The 15,873-nt window shown below is 40.7% G+C and overlaps 1 protein-coding gene across 4 annotated transcripts in view; it reads right to left on the bottom strand.

Moving 5' to 3' along the window:
* NR2C1 (nuclear receptor subfamily 2 group C member 1) overlaps positions 1–15,873 on the bottom strand; it is a 47,624-nt gene that overhangs the window by 30,643 nt on the left and 1,108 nt on the right. For all 4 annotated transcript variants that reach the window (XM_013998075.2, XM_005664254.3, XM_003126708.4 and 1 more), the window contains exons 2-3: positions 4,784–4,857; positions 2,275–2,505 (exon numbers count right to left, since the gene is read on the bottom strand). In XM_013998075.2, coding sequence (XP_013853529.2) covers positions 2,275–2,505; positions 4,784–4,837 — 285 coding nt within the window. In that variant the 5' untranslated portion in view covers positions 4,838–4,857. The remainder of the gene's footprint in view (positions 1–2,274; positions 2,506–4,783; positions 4,858–15,873) is intronic.

Here is a 15,873-nt window from a genome sequence, read left to right as displayed (position 1 = left end):
GGTCCAGTCGGAGCTGTCGCCACTGGCCTACTCCACAGCCACAGCATCGCGGGATCCGAGCCGCGTCTGCAACCTACACCACAGCTCACAGCAATGCTGGATCCTTAACCCACTGAGCAAGGGCAGGGACCGAACCCGCAACCTCATGGTTCCTAGTCGGATTCGTTAACCACTGTGCCACGATGGGAACTTCCTGACTTTTTCTTCTCTTAGGGGTGTGAATGCCTTCATGAGTAATTCTAATTAAAAAAAATTAACAGTCATTAAAATAGCCGCCCCTTATACTATGTTTCTCCTTATATCACCATAAAACTCAGTCTTCAATAAAAACTTTAAAAAAACCTAAACAATTTCTGGTTTTAGATGTCCTCTGAAAACACCTATGACAGGCACCACTCCTTTCTTTATAGCACATCTATTGCAAATGATGCTAACCTTTTATCTGCTTTTATTCCTAAGAGCAGAAGAGACACTGAGAGCTTAATGGGCTTGCCCACATCATATCTTAGGTCACGAGACCAGAAATCAAATCCTCAGGCCAGAGGAATTCCATCCTATACCTGTTTCTCTTTCATCGTTCTTAGAGATAATCCATAAAGTAGGCAAAGTAGCAATATTATCTTTATTTTTTAAATAGAGAATTTTTTTTCAAAGAGAGTAACTTTACAGTGGAGAAATCTGATACACATTACTTCAGCCAGGTGACATGACCAGTCATAAAACATGATGCTAGTAAGTACCCTTGATATGATGTGATGAGAATGGCGCTTAACCTCTCTGATCCTCCACCCCGAAACGCACAACCCAGTCTAGCCATGGGAGAAAAAAAAAAACAAAAAAAACCGAAGTTGTACAGTGGGGCACAAAATGACTCGTATACCTCAAAATGGCCACAGTCATCAAATGAAAGGAAAGTCTGAGAAAGTGTCACAGCTAAAAGGAGTCTAAGGAAACATGACAACTGAATGTTATGTGGTATCCTAGAACAAAAAAGGATGCTAGGTAAAAATTAGGGAAAGCTATGGATTTTAGCTAACACAGAAATACTACTAGTCCTTTAATTATAACAAATGTATCATACTACTATGAAATGTTAGTAACATGAGAAACTGTGCGTTGGGAGGTTATATGGGAACTCTGTACTAAATGCTCAATATTTCTGTAAATACAAAATTCTTGAAAAAACTCAAGTCTGTTAATTAAAAAAATAAATTAAGGTATGGATAAAGTTACACATTTTTCTAGTGACTTCTGTCTTTCTGATAAAATAACTTTACATATCCTACCCATTTTCTACTAGCTGTTTTTAAAAATAATATAAATTATGTAATTTGAAGGGTAATAGAATCTATTAGGATATACAGGCAAAATCTTCTATCTTATGAATCTGGAGTTTTTCAATTCTAAAAGGAACTTTCTTTGATTAGTTTTTCATCAGAAAATAGGAATCCAATTTTAAGTGGGCACCTCCCCACCCCTCACCCCCAACTAAAGTCTGCAGAGGCAAACCTATGGATTCATTGTTAGACATATTCAATTACAGCAACCAGTAGTAAAAACAGCTACATAACCACAGGCACGCAGTGTACAAAAGCCTTAACTGGCTTTTCGAAGAATAATGTACAGCTAACAAAAATTAAAACAACGTACAGCTGATCTACACTACTGATGGATTCCAATGTTAAAGCCGACCATGGGATAGACTGCTTTCACTATCAGTGAAGAAGCAGACGACAACAGAAGATACAAAATGACAAAGCTGGTAGCTATAGTATTGACTTTCTTGATTTTGCAGCTACTTGTTCAAGGTACAGGAAGCTTGGTTTTGGAAACTGCAGCTATTAGAATTCTGTACACGCTCCTGATCTGGAAGTTCCCTAACTGTACGAAGCATAAGGTCACTTAGAAGCAAGTTCTGAAGCCTGCTCCAGTAGTTATTCTTGGAAACCTAGCTTACAACTGTTTCTTTAGGCTTTTTAACAGTTATTTGAGCTCTCTATATTCTTTATTAAGTCCCTTCCTGGCCAACCTAGACAGGGTATATTTTACTGCATGGCACTAAAAAACCAAAAAACCCCCCCCAAACCCCCACCAAGTATATAGGTGTGTAGATGTGTGAAGATAAGTATAGTGGCTCAGAGGAGGGCAGTGGCTCACAGAGGAAGGCAGCACATAATTTTATGCTACGGAACATGTAGGACGTAAAGTCCTAATATCAGGACTTGCTTTTTATTGTTTTCAAGGGTAAGATAAAAAGAAACTCTAGTTATTTACCTGGAGGTGTTGCGAAGACAAGTCAGGAGTTGTAAAAAATAACTGGTTGACACCTGCTGCATCTGGGCTTGTGAGGAAAACTTTTCCGGGAGTAGAGTCTGGCCTGGCCAGAATGACTTTGCTTGGGGTAGAGCCATCGGGATTTGTCAAAAGGAACGGCTTGCCTTGGGTACTATGATCAAGCGCTGTCACAATCTGGATTTTCTGGCCAGTTTGCTGCTCTGTAACAATCTAACACAATCATGTCATTAGTAATCGAGTAAAAAAGTAATCAAGCCAACTTTTTTCTTTTCTAAGGACAATTTTCTCGTATCTTCAGCCTAAGTTAGACTAGAAAATCATCACATACGTACGTTCAATACAACACGCATACCTTTAATCTAGCAATTTTATTTCATGACATCCTATCTTGTGGAAATAAATGTGAAAATAAATGAAGGTACTATGTTAGAAAATCTGGATCTCACTATTTTGATTCCCTCCTTCCCCTTCCTTTCCACCTTCCATTTAGAAAAACATCAACTGGGTGCATTCTACCTGCCAAGCACCATTAGTTCTGGGTCCACGGACAGAGTAATAAACTAAACAAAATTTTGGTTCTCATAAAGCTTTCATTTTAGTGAGGAAAGGCCAATAAAAACTAAACAAGCAAATACCATTGTCAGGTGGTATTCACTGCTACAAAGTAAAATAAAGCAGGCTAAGGAGAGAGTTGTTGATGGAATTAGAGTGACGAGGAGATGACATTTTTTGCGCAGACCTGAGTGAAGGAGCAGGCCAAGGCTTAGGACTAACTAGGGGAAGTATATCCCGGGTAGAGGAAGAAGGCTGTGGGGCGGGAAGAGCATGCTGGAAACATCTGAGCAAGATGTCCAGCACGAGAGCTGTGTGAGTGAAACAAAATGGAAGAGAGAAATTTACGGCAGGAGGTGGGATGTGAAAGACAACAGGGCCAGACTGAACAGGGCTTTGCAGGCTCCACAATGTCCGATTTCCTAGTGGCTGACGGGACCCACTGGAGGGTCTACATGGTAGAGAAGTGGCACCGTCTTGGGCAAAATGAGTCGTTCTAGATTTAGTGTGAAGACCAGATTATGAATGTTCAAGAACAGAATTAAAGGAGACCAGACTGGATGCTCTGCACGGTTCCTGGCAGCATCTGGGTGGTGTACATGGGCAGAGATACAGACATACAGAGAAGCACAGTAGCCACGTTAAGAGTGAAAAACGATTTAATTGAGATATTTTATGAAGGGAGAGGTGAGAAGACATGCTGGTAGACTAGATACGGACTATGAGGAAAAAAAGAGTCCAAGATGACTAAGAAATTTTGGTCTGAGCAACTGAAAGGACAGAACTGCCGTCTACTGAGATGGTGCAGAAGGGGGAAGAGCAAGTTCACGGATAAAAAGAAAAGGCCAGCACTGAGGGTTTTTGTTGTTGCTGAGCAAAGAATGCGGAATTAGAAAGTATATTAAAATTGATTTGTCTGTCCGGCATTGTGAATCCTTTACTCACGAGAGACTTGGGAACATCATGCATTGTTCATTTGGGAATACTGGTTCAATGAATTATGTACACCTTTTAAATGGTGACATATTTCATCATACACTATCACATGATACAGCCTCCAGAAAATTCTACCATATCCTTGTGAGAGAATGATAGTGAAAAGGCAAATAACATTTTAGTATTGTTATGAGAACGTTTTTGACCTTACTGACTCTCTGAAAAAATCCCTAGATGATACTTTGAAAACCTCTGGATTATGATACCTCTTACTAGGATAAAACTGTTTATTTCTTTGGCCGCCTCCCTAGCATGCAGAAGTTTCTGAGCCAGGGATAGAACCACAGTGACAATGCCAGATCCTTAACCTGCTGAGCCACCAGGGAACTCCAGGATATAACTTTTTTGTTTGTTTGTTTTGCTTTTTAGGGCTGTACCTGTGGCATAAGGAGGTTCCCAGGCTAGGGGTCCAGCTGCCAGCCTACGCCACAGCCACAACATCAGATCTAAGCCGCAGCTACAACCTACACCACAGCTCATTGCAACGCCAGATCCTTAACCCACTGAGCGAGGCCAGGGTTCAAACCCGAAACCTCATGGTTCCTAGTCGGATTTGTTTCCAAGGCACCACAACGGGAACTCTGGGACCTGTTTTAAAAAATGAAGATCTGCCTCTTGACGAGGATCTCTTCTCACTGGCCCGTGAAGCCTCAGATGTCTCACCCTCCAGAAACATTCCCTGACTGAATCCCTGCGCTCTACTACAACTCTTCATTAGTTTTTCTCTCTGTGCTCCCATCACACTCTACACAATTATCTTATCGCGGCACTTGCAACATGCTATTAGGATTGTCTGATTATTCAGCTTTCTCTCACTAGGTCAAAAAGAGCTTAAAAGTGAAGGCTATCTTTTATCTCTGTGCCACCAAAACTTAGTATATACTACATTTGGTATAAACACGTTTGGTGAGGCAGTGAACGAATGGTAACCTCGACATACCTCTCCCATCTGTTGTTCAATAATCTGATGTGCAATTTCTTCTATGGTTGCCATGATTTAATTGCCAGAGTGTCCTGCCAAAAACAAAAAGACGCTTTTTCACATGTATGCCCATAAAACATATTCACTGAAGAACTTACAAAAGATATTTTATGATAGTTAGGATTTGCTGCAAAATAATCCAGTTGTATGGGTGGAGGTGGGAAGGAATAAACAAAAGAGCGGCCATGTGCTGACAATGATCGAAGACTGATGACGTTTACATAGGGGTTCATAAAACGAATCTCTTTGCTTTCATAAATTTTGAAATGTCTATTAAAAAAAAGTATTCAATACCAAACAATTTCACTTTTCGAAGATACTGAAGCCTAAACCATAGAACTCAAACAGATTAGGAGTAATTTATTAACATGGGCAACCCAGACTGTAACAAACACATCACTACAGCCATTTAACACACTTTTTAATCACTATATTGTAAAAACTGACAAAATAATTGTATTCATTCAGAGGACTAGAGGATTTCTCCAGGATTTTGTGGCTGTTCTTCTTTAGTGGCAATTACTTACATGTTAAGATTAATTTGAATTTAATGTAAAATTGTCTTCAAATGGAATTGAGAGCCAGTAAGATTAATGGGTTGACGTCAACCTTTGTTTTTTCTCTAAATCAGGTTATTAAGAATAAAAATATTATTTCTGACTTTATCATATTACATACTACATGTAATAAATTCACTAATATTCTGTAATTAATAGTAACTGTCAAATTGTCTGAATTGTTTTTCAGTTATTTTTAAAACCTTGAATGTTTCAATTACTTATGCTAAAAGCAATATACAATATTTTGTTTAATTATTCAACTATTTCCCACTAGATTGAAAAGTAGTGGCCTCAACCTCTCTGAAACCAACCAAGGAGACAGTTACTCTCTGGGCCTGTGTGCTTGGGATTCCTGATGGCAGTGGTGGGGGCCCTCCCAGACTCTGAGCCATCTTCAAGGCCCCGCCCCCGCCGCCCTACCTTGAAGGATAACATATGTTCAAAACGGAATAGCTCTACTGGCCCACCCAGTGCAGTCCCAGAAATCCCACAGCCTTCATTCACTTCATCCCATCTGTGTCCCCTTCAGTCCAAGCCGGCAGCACTTCTGCTAGCGTGACTTCCCCAAAATCTTGTTGCCTCCCAAGGGGGTCCAAGACATCACATAAGAGTCCTCCCCAGATCTCTCCAGGATAACTCCGTCTTTATTCCTAGCTTCTATTGAGACTGCTGACTGGATTCATAAATCTCACACAATCTCTTTAGTAAATGGTTGTCCAGTCACACTCTGGAGAGTCTCTCCAGAACAGCTTTCTTACCTTCATTTATTTATTTACTTATTTTTTTGCACTATGGATAACAGGCTAAGTATTCTCCATATTCTGGTTCCATTTCTCTTCAGTCTTTCTCCCCCCTCAAGGAGAAGGGAGGATTTATCACTTGCAGCAAGTAAGAACAGCAGGGATCTTTCCCAAAGCTGTCTCCTCTCTTATGTTACTATAAGCAGTAAGGAGAAACTAGGCTATGTTTTAGAAATGTCCTCAAATAAATACCCAAGTTCATCACTTACTAATTCTACCTTCCACAAACTACTAGACTACAACAGGGCCAAATTCTTTGCTACTTTATAACACAATGTGCCTTTTCTCCAGTTTCCAATAAGATGCTCCTCATTTCCATCTGAGACCTCAACGGAACACCTTTTTTTTTAATGGTTCCACTCGTGGCACATGGAAGTTCCTGGGCCAGGGATTGAATCTGAGCTGCAGCTACGATACCACAGCTGTGGCCAATGCTGGTTCCTTTATCCCACTGCACTGGGCTGGTGATCAAACCCGTGCCTCTGCTGCGACCCAAGGCACTGCATGCAGCTGGATTCTTGATAGGGATTGCGCTGAATCTGTAGATTCCTTTGGGTAGTATGGTCATTTTTGCAACATTAATTTTTTCCAATCCAGGAGCATGGACTATCTTTCCATTTCTTTACATCTTCTTTAATGTCCTTGATTAATGTCTTATAGTTCTAAGCATATACGTCTTTCACCTCCTTGGTCAGGTGTATTCCCAGGTATTTGATTTTGGGGGGTGCAATTTTAAAAGGTATTGTTTTTATATTCCTTTTCTACTATTTCATGGTTAGTACACAGAAATGCGACTGATTTCTGAATGTTAATCTTATATCCTGCTACTCTGCTGAAACTGTTGATTAGTTCAAGCAGTTTTTGCCTTGAGTCCTTAGGGTTTTCTATATATAGTATCATGACATCTGCATACAGTGACGGTTTTACCTCTTCTCTTCCTATCTGGATGCCATTTATTTCTTTGTCGGATTGCTGTGGCTAGGACTTCCAGTACTATGTTGAATAACAGTGGTGAGCATGGGCATCCTTGCCTTGTTCCAGATTTTAGTGGGAAGGCTCTCAGCTTTTCTCCTTTGAATATTATATTGGCTGTGGGTTTGTCATAAGTGGCTTTTATTATGTCAAAGTATGGTCCTTCTATACCCACTTTGGTAAGAGTTTTGATCATGAATGGATACTGGACTTTGTCAAATGCTTTTTCTGCCTCTATTGAGATGATCATGTGGTTTTGACTTTTCTTTTGTTAATATGGTGTATGATGTTGATTGATTTGCATATGTTGAACCATCCTTGTGAATCTGGAATGAATCCCATATGGTCGTGGTGTATGCTCTTTTTTATACGTTGTTGGATTTGGTTGGCTAAAATTTTGTTGAGAATTTTTGTGTCTGTATTCATCAAAGATATTTGCAGCTAAATTCTTAATCCACTGTGCCAAAGTGGGAACTCCAGGAGTACCTTAATGTTCATATTCCTACCAGCATTCTGTTATGATGATATATATATATATATTTTTTTTTTTTTAAGGTGAGCAGCTTTTTCTACAGCTCTCTTCTTCGATTTCTGAATCCTCACCAGAATCACCTGTGACATCCATATTTCTACCATTAATGTCTTCAAGGCAACCTAAGCCTTTTCATAGAAAGCATCTCAAAACTCTCCCAGCCTCTACCCATTTCCCAGTTCCAAATTTTTAGATATTTATTACAGCACACCCCACTTCCCAGTACCAAAATCTGTATTGATTTCCTAGGGCTGACATAACAAAGTAACACAGGCTGGGCAGTTTATTTTATTTTTTACTTTTTTTTGGGGGGGGGAGGGTCTTTTTAGGGCCACACCAGCGACACATGGAGGTTCTCAGGCTAGTGGTTGAATCAGAGCTACAGCTGCTGGCCTACGCCAGAGTCACAGAAAGTTGGGATCCGAGCCGTATATGTGACCTACACCACAGCTCACAGCAAAGCCAGATCCTTAACCCACTGAGCGAGGCCAGGGATCGAAACCACAACCTCATGGTTCCTGGCCGGATTTGTTTCTGCTGCTCCACGATGGGAACTCCTATTTTATTTTTGAGGGCCGCACCTGTGGCATGTGGACGTTCTCAGGATAGGGGCTGAATCAGAGCTACAGCTGCCGGCCTACACCACAGACAGAGCAACGCCAGAGTCGAGCCGAGTCTGTGACCTACACCATGGCTCACGGCAATACTGCATCCTTCCCACTGATCGAGGCCAGGGATTCAACCCACGTCCTCATGAATGCTAGTTAGGTTTATCACCACTGAGCCACAAAGGGAACTCCAAGGCTGGGTAGTTTAAACAACAAAAATTAAGTTCCTCGTAATTTTGGAGGCTAGCAATCTGAACAAGCTGTCGGCTGGGTTGGTTTCCTCTGAGATCGATCTCCCTGGCTGCAGACGGACAGCTTTTCTATCTTCACATGTCTTTCCCTGTCTGTGTCTGTGCTGTAATCCCCTCTTCTTACAGGCACAAGAATCAGATTTAATTCAGTTACCTCTTTAAAGGCCTCACCTGCAAACAGTCACATTTTGAGATATTAGGGGTTAGGACTTCAACATAGAAATACGGGGTGGGGGGAGAGACAATTCAGCCCATAACACCTAGGCATAAATCGAATAAGAAATGTGTAAGACCGGAGTTCCCGTCGTGGCGCAGTGGTTAACGAATCCGTCTAGGAACCATGAGGTTGCGGGTTCGTCCCTGCCCTTGCTCAGTGGGTTAACGATCCGGCGTTGCCGTGAGCTGTGGTGTAGGTTGCAGACGCGGCTCGGATCCGCGTTGCTGTGGCTCTGGTGTAGGCCGGTGGCTACAGCTCCGATTGACCCCTAGCCTGGGAACCTCCATATGCCGCGGGAGTGGCCCAAGAAATAGCAACAACAACAACAACAAAGACAAAAGACAAAAGACAAAAAAAAAAAAAAAAAAAAAAAAAAAAAAGAAATGTGTAAGACCTATGGAAAGGAAGCTTTAAAATGTGACCTAGGGAGAGGAAAAACTACCTGGAAGAACACACAAGAAGTTGGTTACAGTGACTACCTTTGGGGAAAAGAACTGGAAATTTGGCAACAGAGATGGAATGGAGACATTTTTCACTGAATAAGTATTTGTTTCTTTTAAATTTTAATTACATGTATTACTATACAAATTAATTAAAAATACAAAAAAGGCTTTATTTTTTAGTCTTTTTGCCTTTTCTAGGGCTGCACCCGTGGCATATGGAAGTTCCCAGGCTAGGGGTCTAATTGGAGCTGTAGCCGCTGGCCTATACCACAGCCACAGCAACGCGGGATCCTTAACCCTTTGAGCGAGGCCAGGGATTGAACCCACAACTCATGGTTTCTAGTCAGATTCCTTAACCACTGCGCCACGACGGGGACTCCACAAAAAATACTTTAAAGAGAAGGAATCTTTCCCAGAAACCTTGAAATCAACACCAGTGTTATGAATACACAAGACTCTAAGAAGTTACTTCATGATGAAAACTTTAACTATTTTATATATTATTGTCTGATTACTTGTAAGTATGAATAGAAATGCCCAAATGCAAATCTCAATATTATTTCATAAGCTAACGATTACACTAAAGTCAACTATTATTTTAGTCAAAGTATGAGGACATAAAGTTTAACTGCGTATTTTGACATCAGCAATGCTACAGTTAACATGATACTAATGAATCTAAATGTTCATATTCTTGGAGTAGTAATCTTTAGTACTGAATTCAAGGATATTCAGATTTTTTTTCCTGTTTAGGAGGAAAAGAGCAGGAAACTGCGATGGATTCTTAACCTATTTAAGAATAGGTTAAGCTATTTTTTTTTTTTTTGCCTTTTCTAGGGCCACACCCGCGGCATATGGAGGTTCCCAGGCTAGGGGTCGAATCGGAGCTGTAGCCACCAGCCTACGCCAGAGCCACATCAACGCGGGATCGAGCCGCATCTGCAACCTACACCACAGCTCACGGCAACGCCGGATCGTTAACCCACTGAGCAAGGGCAGGGACCGAACCCGCGACCTCATGGTTCCTAGTCGGATTCGTTAACCACTGCGCCACGACGGGAACTCCCAAAAACTTTTTTTTAAAGTTAGTACAAAGGCATAAGGAGTGAGGACAAGGTAGCCTGGCCAACCTCAGTATTAAAAATTTGACGGCTAGCATCTAAAGGACTGGGGACTGTTGTATTTCTCATGAAACAAAAGATATTAGGAGTTATCAGGTTCCCTGATGTACTGATTAACAGAATCTTCTTGATGGACAAGGACTACTGACAGAGTTTGAAGACAGTCAAATTAGTTTTGGGTTACCGGTCCAGATTTTATGCCCAGTTGTAAAGGAAAGAGAGGTTCATGACGAGGAATTCAGTAAAAGGAAAAGGGATATGCAGTCTTTAATAGTTTTCTCAAGAAAATTAATTATTTTTTCTTAGGCCATGCCTGTGGCATGTGGAAGTCCCAGGCCAGGGATCAAAACCACGCCGTAACGGTGCCCTGAGCCGCAGCAGTGACCACACTGGATCCTTAACCTGGTGAGCTACAAGAGAACCTCTGAAGAAAATTAAACTTAAAAGGTATCGCGTTTTTAAAGATGATAAGGTATTTTAAAAGTAGGCAAATAAAAAAAGGCAAATGAGCATGAAACTACGAATCCTGTATATACACGTAGAACAACATGCTGTATATAGATCTCAAGGACCCCGCTGACGTTGCAGTCTTCTGAACAGGCCGCTTTATTTTCTCCCACATGAAAAACTCTTCCGTTGAGATTCATTTAAGCCAATTATATCATAGTTTTAATGACTCATCATTAACTCCTGTTCCAATTTCATTGCTCATTGAAGATTTTGACACTATTGTCCCTTTCCTGCAATTCACACAGGTGACTTCAGTGTCCACGAGGATAACCTCAACTGTAACCAATCTAGTCTCCCAGTTTCTGGACCTCAAAGTCCAATAACATTCACCCAATTGCTGCTTCAATATTGTGCCACCAGACTGCTCTATCATACATTTAATATTTCAGCTCTGAATATTCTTCAGATAGTAAACCTTACATTCTAGCCACGAGCACTACCTGCAATTCCTTGAATTTACTAGGTTGCTTCATACGTCCATGTTTTTGCTAGTGGCAAATAAATGCCAGGGAATCACCAGGAAAACATGTTTGCTTCCCAAAGCTAAACTGCACTAAAAAAAACTGAGGAAAAATGACCATTCTTTACATATTGCTGATGGAAGTCTAAATTGTTGTACTCTTTCTAGAAAAGTAATTTGCCAGTGTCTATCAAGAGCCTTAAAAATGTTCATACTTGGTCCAATAGTTCATTCAATACTCTTCCATCCAAGAGTGCTTACTAAGGGCCAGGCATTTTTCTAAATGTTAAGGATACAGGCGGGAGTACTAAAACAAACTTCCTGTAAAATTTATGTTTTGGTGTGGTAAAAGAGATAATAAACAAATAAAATGAACAATACCAACAAATGGTAAAATGATAAAATGCGGAAATATAACGCAGGTCCCAGTGACAGAAAATGCTAGGGGATGGTGGGTATGTGTGCAATTTTTAGTAAGTCAGAGATAGTCTTACTGAGAAGGTAGCATTTTAGCAAAGGCAAAGGACAAAGATTTGCACACACACACACACAAAATCTCTTTAAAATCATGTATAAGAAAATTGTTTAATGATGAAGAGAAAATGTTTATGACAAACTAAAAGCAAAGATTAATAAGCAAAATTTTATTTACAATTGATTTTAACTATGCAAAACATGGAAGGACTAAAAACAAACATTCTCAAATATTAATGATGATTTTTCAAGTAGAAATTTATGGGTCACTTATTTTGCTTATGCCTTTTGAAAAGTAGCAGTCCTTCAGCCGTAGCCCTCTGCATCTTGTGTTCATTTACCTTCTAAAGCATCCTGCTGTTATCTACATAGATGATAAAAGACCGAAGCTTTCCAATAGGCTAATTTGTATTCATATCTGAACTCAGCAGGGTTTTTTGGTTTTTTTTTTTTTTTTTTTTTTGGTTTTTAGGGCCGTACCTGCGGCATATGAGGTTCCCAGGCTAGGGGTTGAATTGGAGCTACAGTTGCCAGCCTACACCACAGCCACAGCAGCACCAGATCCAATCTGCGTCTGCGATCTACACCACGGCTCGAAGCAATGTCGGATCCTTAACCCACTGAGCATGGCCAGAGACTGAGCCGCAACCTCATGGTTCCTAGTCAGATTTGTTTCCGCTGAGCCACGACGGGAACTCCTGAACTCAGTAAGTTATTTACTGAAACATCAGGTGCTGTGAGACTACAGGACTTGACAGTGAACAAGACAGAAAAGAGCTCTGCCTCATGGAGCTTATATTTTAGTGAGAAAACAGATGTTTAAAAATGACCATGTACTAAATGCTATGATGCAAGCTGGGAAGGAGTGACACAGAGAAAAACAGAGAAATCTAGGGAGGGGGTTTATTCAGGTAGTAAGTAGAGTGTCCTAGATCTCAAGTCAATAAATCAAACTTGCAATCACATTTTTACTATTTACTAAACGTATGACTATATGTCAGTCACTTAACTTGATAGCTTTACTGAGAAGGCATTTTAGCAAAGACAAAGAAGAAAGATTTGTGCCAAAAAAAAAACCTCTTTAAGGAGTTCCCGTCAAGGCACATCGGAAACGAATCTGACTAGGAACCATGAGTTTGAGGGTTCGATCCCTGGTCTCCTCAGTGGATAAGGATCCGGCATTGCCATGAACTGTGGTGTAGGTCGCAGGCATGGCTCGGATCTGGCGTTGCTCCAATTGGACCCCTAGCCTGGGAACCTCCATATGCCGCAGGTGTGGCCCTAGAAAAGGCAAAAAGACAAAAAAAAACAAAAAACAAAAAGCCTCTTTAAAACCATAAACTTAATGATGAAGAGAGAATGCTTATGACAAACTAAATGAAAAATTAATAAGCAAAATTTTATTTATAACTGATTTTAACTATGCAAAACATGGAAGGACTAAAAACAAACATTCTCAAATGTTTGCTCGTAGGTGAAGGAGATTCAGTTAAGTGAAAATATCTATATCAACGGGTAGCAAAGCATCTCTTGCAAGTAAGAGGTATTTCCTGAAAGTTAGCTGAGTAAAGAAAGTGCTCAAGAGATGAGCAATAGGTCAGAATCACCACTCTGGAGAGGGAGGGTCTGTCAAAACCTTATGGAAGAGACATCTGAGACAGGCACTGAAGGCTCAGTATTTTTACCAACCTGAGGGACAAAGCCAAAAAGCAGGAGGATGCTGCCTTTACTACTCTAGGGCTACTTAATATACACAGGACATACAATCCTACATTTTTGGCTCCGGTTTTTCTTTTTTTCACATTTACCTTGATCTCATTCCTACATACCTTCCCCAGAGAAAAAAGTATATTGTCAATGAGCCCCAGCTTGGATTAAATCCCTGGCCTGGGACCTTCCAGATGCTGTGGGTGCGGCCATTTGAAAAAAAAAAAAAAAAAAAAAAAAAAAGGGGGCCATCTTTCTTCCATTCAGATTCAAAATTTGAAGTCTGTGCTGTATGACTTTATCAAGTATAGTTCATTTTCTTGTTGTGTGTATGTGTCTTTTCAGGCCGAACCCTCAACATATGGCTTATCTGAATTCCCAGGCTAGGGGTCAGGTAGCTATAGCCTGAGAACTGATCCGAGCCATGTCTGCAAACTATACTGCATCTCAGAGCAACGCCAGATCCTCAGCCCACTCATCGGGGCCAGGGATGGAACCAGCATCCTCAGGGATACCAGCTAGGTTGTTACTGCTGAGCCACAATGGGAACTCCCATATCCAGTTCCCACCAGTCCCATTTCCATCCACCAACTGCAGAATGCTGCCACCCAAAGCAGGATTTTGCAAACTTCCTGTTGTGAGTCACTTATGGATGGGAAAATACAAATTTTCTTAAAAAAAAGTAAATTAAGGAGTTCTCTTGGAGTTGCTACTGTGGCTCAGCAGGTTAAGAACATGCCATAGTGTTCGTGAGGATCCCTGGCCTCGCTCACTGGGTTAAGGATCAGGCATTGCTGCAGGCTGAGGCTGGGCTGCAGATGCTGCTCGGATCTGCTATGTCTGTGGCTGTGGTGTAGGCGTGCAGCTACAGCTCTGATTCAACTCCTGGCCAGGGAACTTCCATAGAGCAGGTGCAGCCAGTGGGAGGAGGAAATTAAAATAGAAAACACTGCATCAGGTACAGTGAGGGTTAAGAACAGTTTCGTGAAGACGTTTCAATTTAATCTGTGTGTATGTGTTGAGGTCGAGCTATGATGCAAAATTTATTTTTCTGTGGGGCAGTCAAAAAAAGCTTGAAAATAGGTTTTAAGACAAGGATTCTTTTTTTTCTGGTGGGATGGGTCACACATCCCTTTGAAAATCTGACGGAAGTTAAGGTCTCCCTCACCAGAAAACAAGTTTATGTTCATTCACACTACAAATGATGGTACATGCCGAATTTCAAAGGGCTCATAAAACCTCCTGTGGTCAGTCCAAGGATTTTTCAAGTTAAGAATCCTTTGAGTATAATTTCAGCTGCTGCCAGAATTGAGTTTACTGGATGAATATTTACTTTACACAACTCTGTGTACGAAAATACCCTACAAGGCGAGAATCACCTTTGTGTCAGCATATGTGACCAAGAGCAAGGTCTTGAGATGCTTAAAAAACTGAAATACATCCTATGCTCCCGCTTCAGAACTGTGAGTGCCTCTTTAATGGTCAAAGAATAAAGTTTCAGCCCTTCTGGATTTTTTTCAATATTTCCTAAGTTCCTATAACATGCCTGCCATTGCAGACACAAAGGAGCATCCTTTAAAGCCTGTCTTCCTCATCTTCTCATTTTTAACTCCTACCAGTCCCAAGGGGCCTCTGTTCAGGACAAAGTGGAATGTTCTTATTCCCAAATACACAATTCCAAGCTCCTCCTCCTGCATTTAAATTACCTCGACCTTTAAAACTCAGTTCTAATGTTTTTGTTTGTTTTTAACTCAATCTTTCTAGATGGATACAGCATTTATTGTGCATACTAAGGTTAACTAGGATTCAAGAAGAGACTTCTCTTTTACTTCTCATATAGCATGCAAAATTTTATGTAAAAGTACATTTTTTAGAGACAGTCCATGGCTTTCATAAAAGATCTTAAGAGGCTGGAGAGGGTCCTTTATGGCTCAAAAAAGGTATAATTATATACACTATTCATCCTTTATTACATGCAGTTTCTTTTTTCTATTCTCCACGGGTAGGAAGTATATTCCTTGTGTACAAGACCCACAGATAGTAGCTACTCTGGAAATGTTTGCCGCCTTTGATTTGTGCCTCCCTCAAAACCCGCCCTAAAAAGACGGAAATGCCCCTACAAAGAATGATGAAAATGTATCTCATGTGATCCACTTTTTAAAAATAATTAACAGGAATATTTCTTTTAGATCTACCAAAGTGACACACAAGCAAAAGCTAAAAACAATCACTGTGTACCAACCAACCGCGCAGCAGGCATTGTTCAAAAACCTCAAAGTCGAAGGTCTATTTACAAGTTCAGGAGGCACAAAACCCCAAAGGCCTTAATTTCAACCCCTTTTGCTTCTCCTTTCCAGTTCGCATTATTTTTTAAACAGGTGACCTATTTGGTG

This window comes from Sus scrofa, chromosome 5 (assembly GCF_000003025.6).
Source record: "Sus scrofa isolate TJ Tabasco breed Duroc chromosome 5, Sscrofa11.1, whole genome shotgun sequence".
Taxonomy (NCBI): domain Eukaryota; kingdom Metazoa; phylum Chordata; class Mammalia; order Artiodactyla; family Suidae; genus Sus; species Sus scrofa.
The sequence above is the reverse complement of the archived record's forward strand: the minus strand, read 5'-3'. Positions and strand labels throughout refer to the sequence as shown.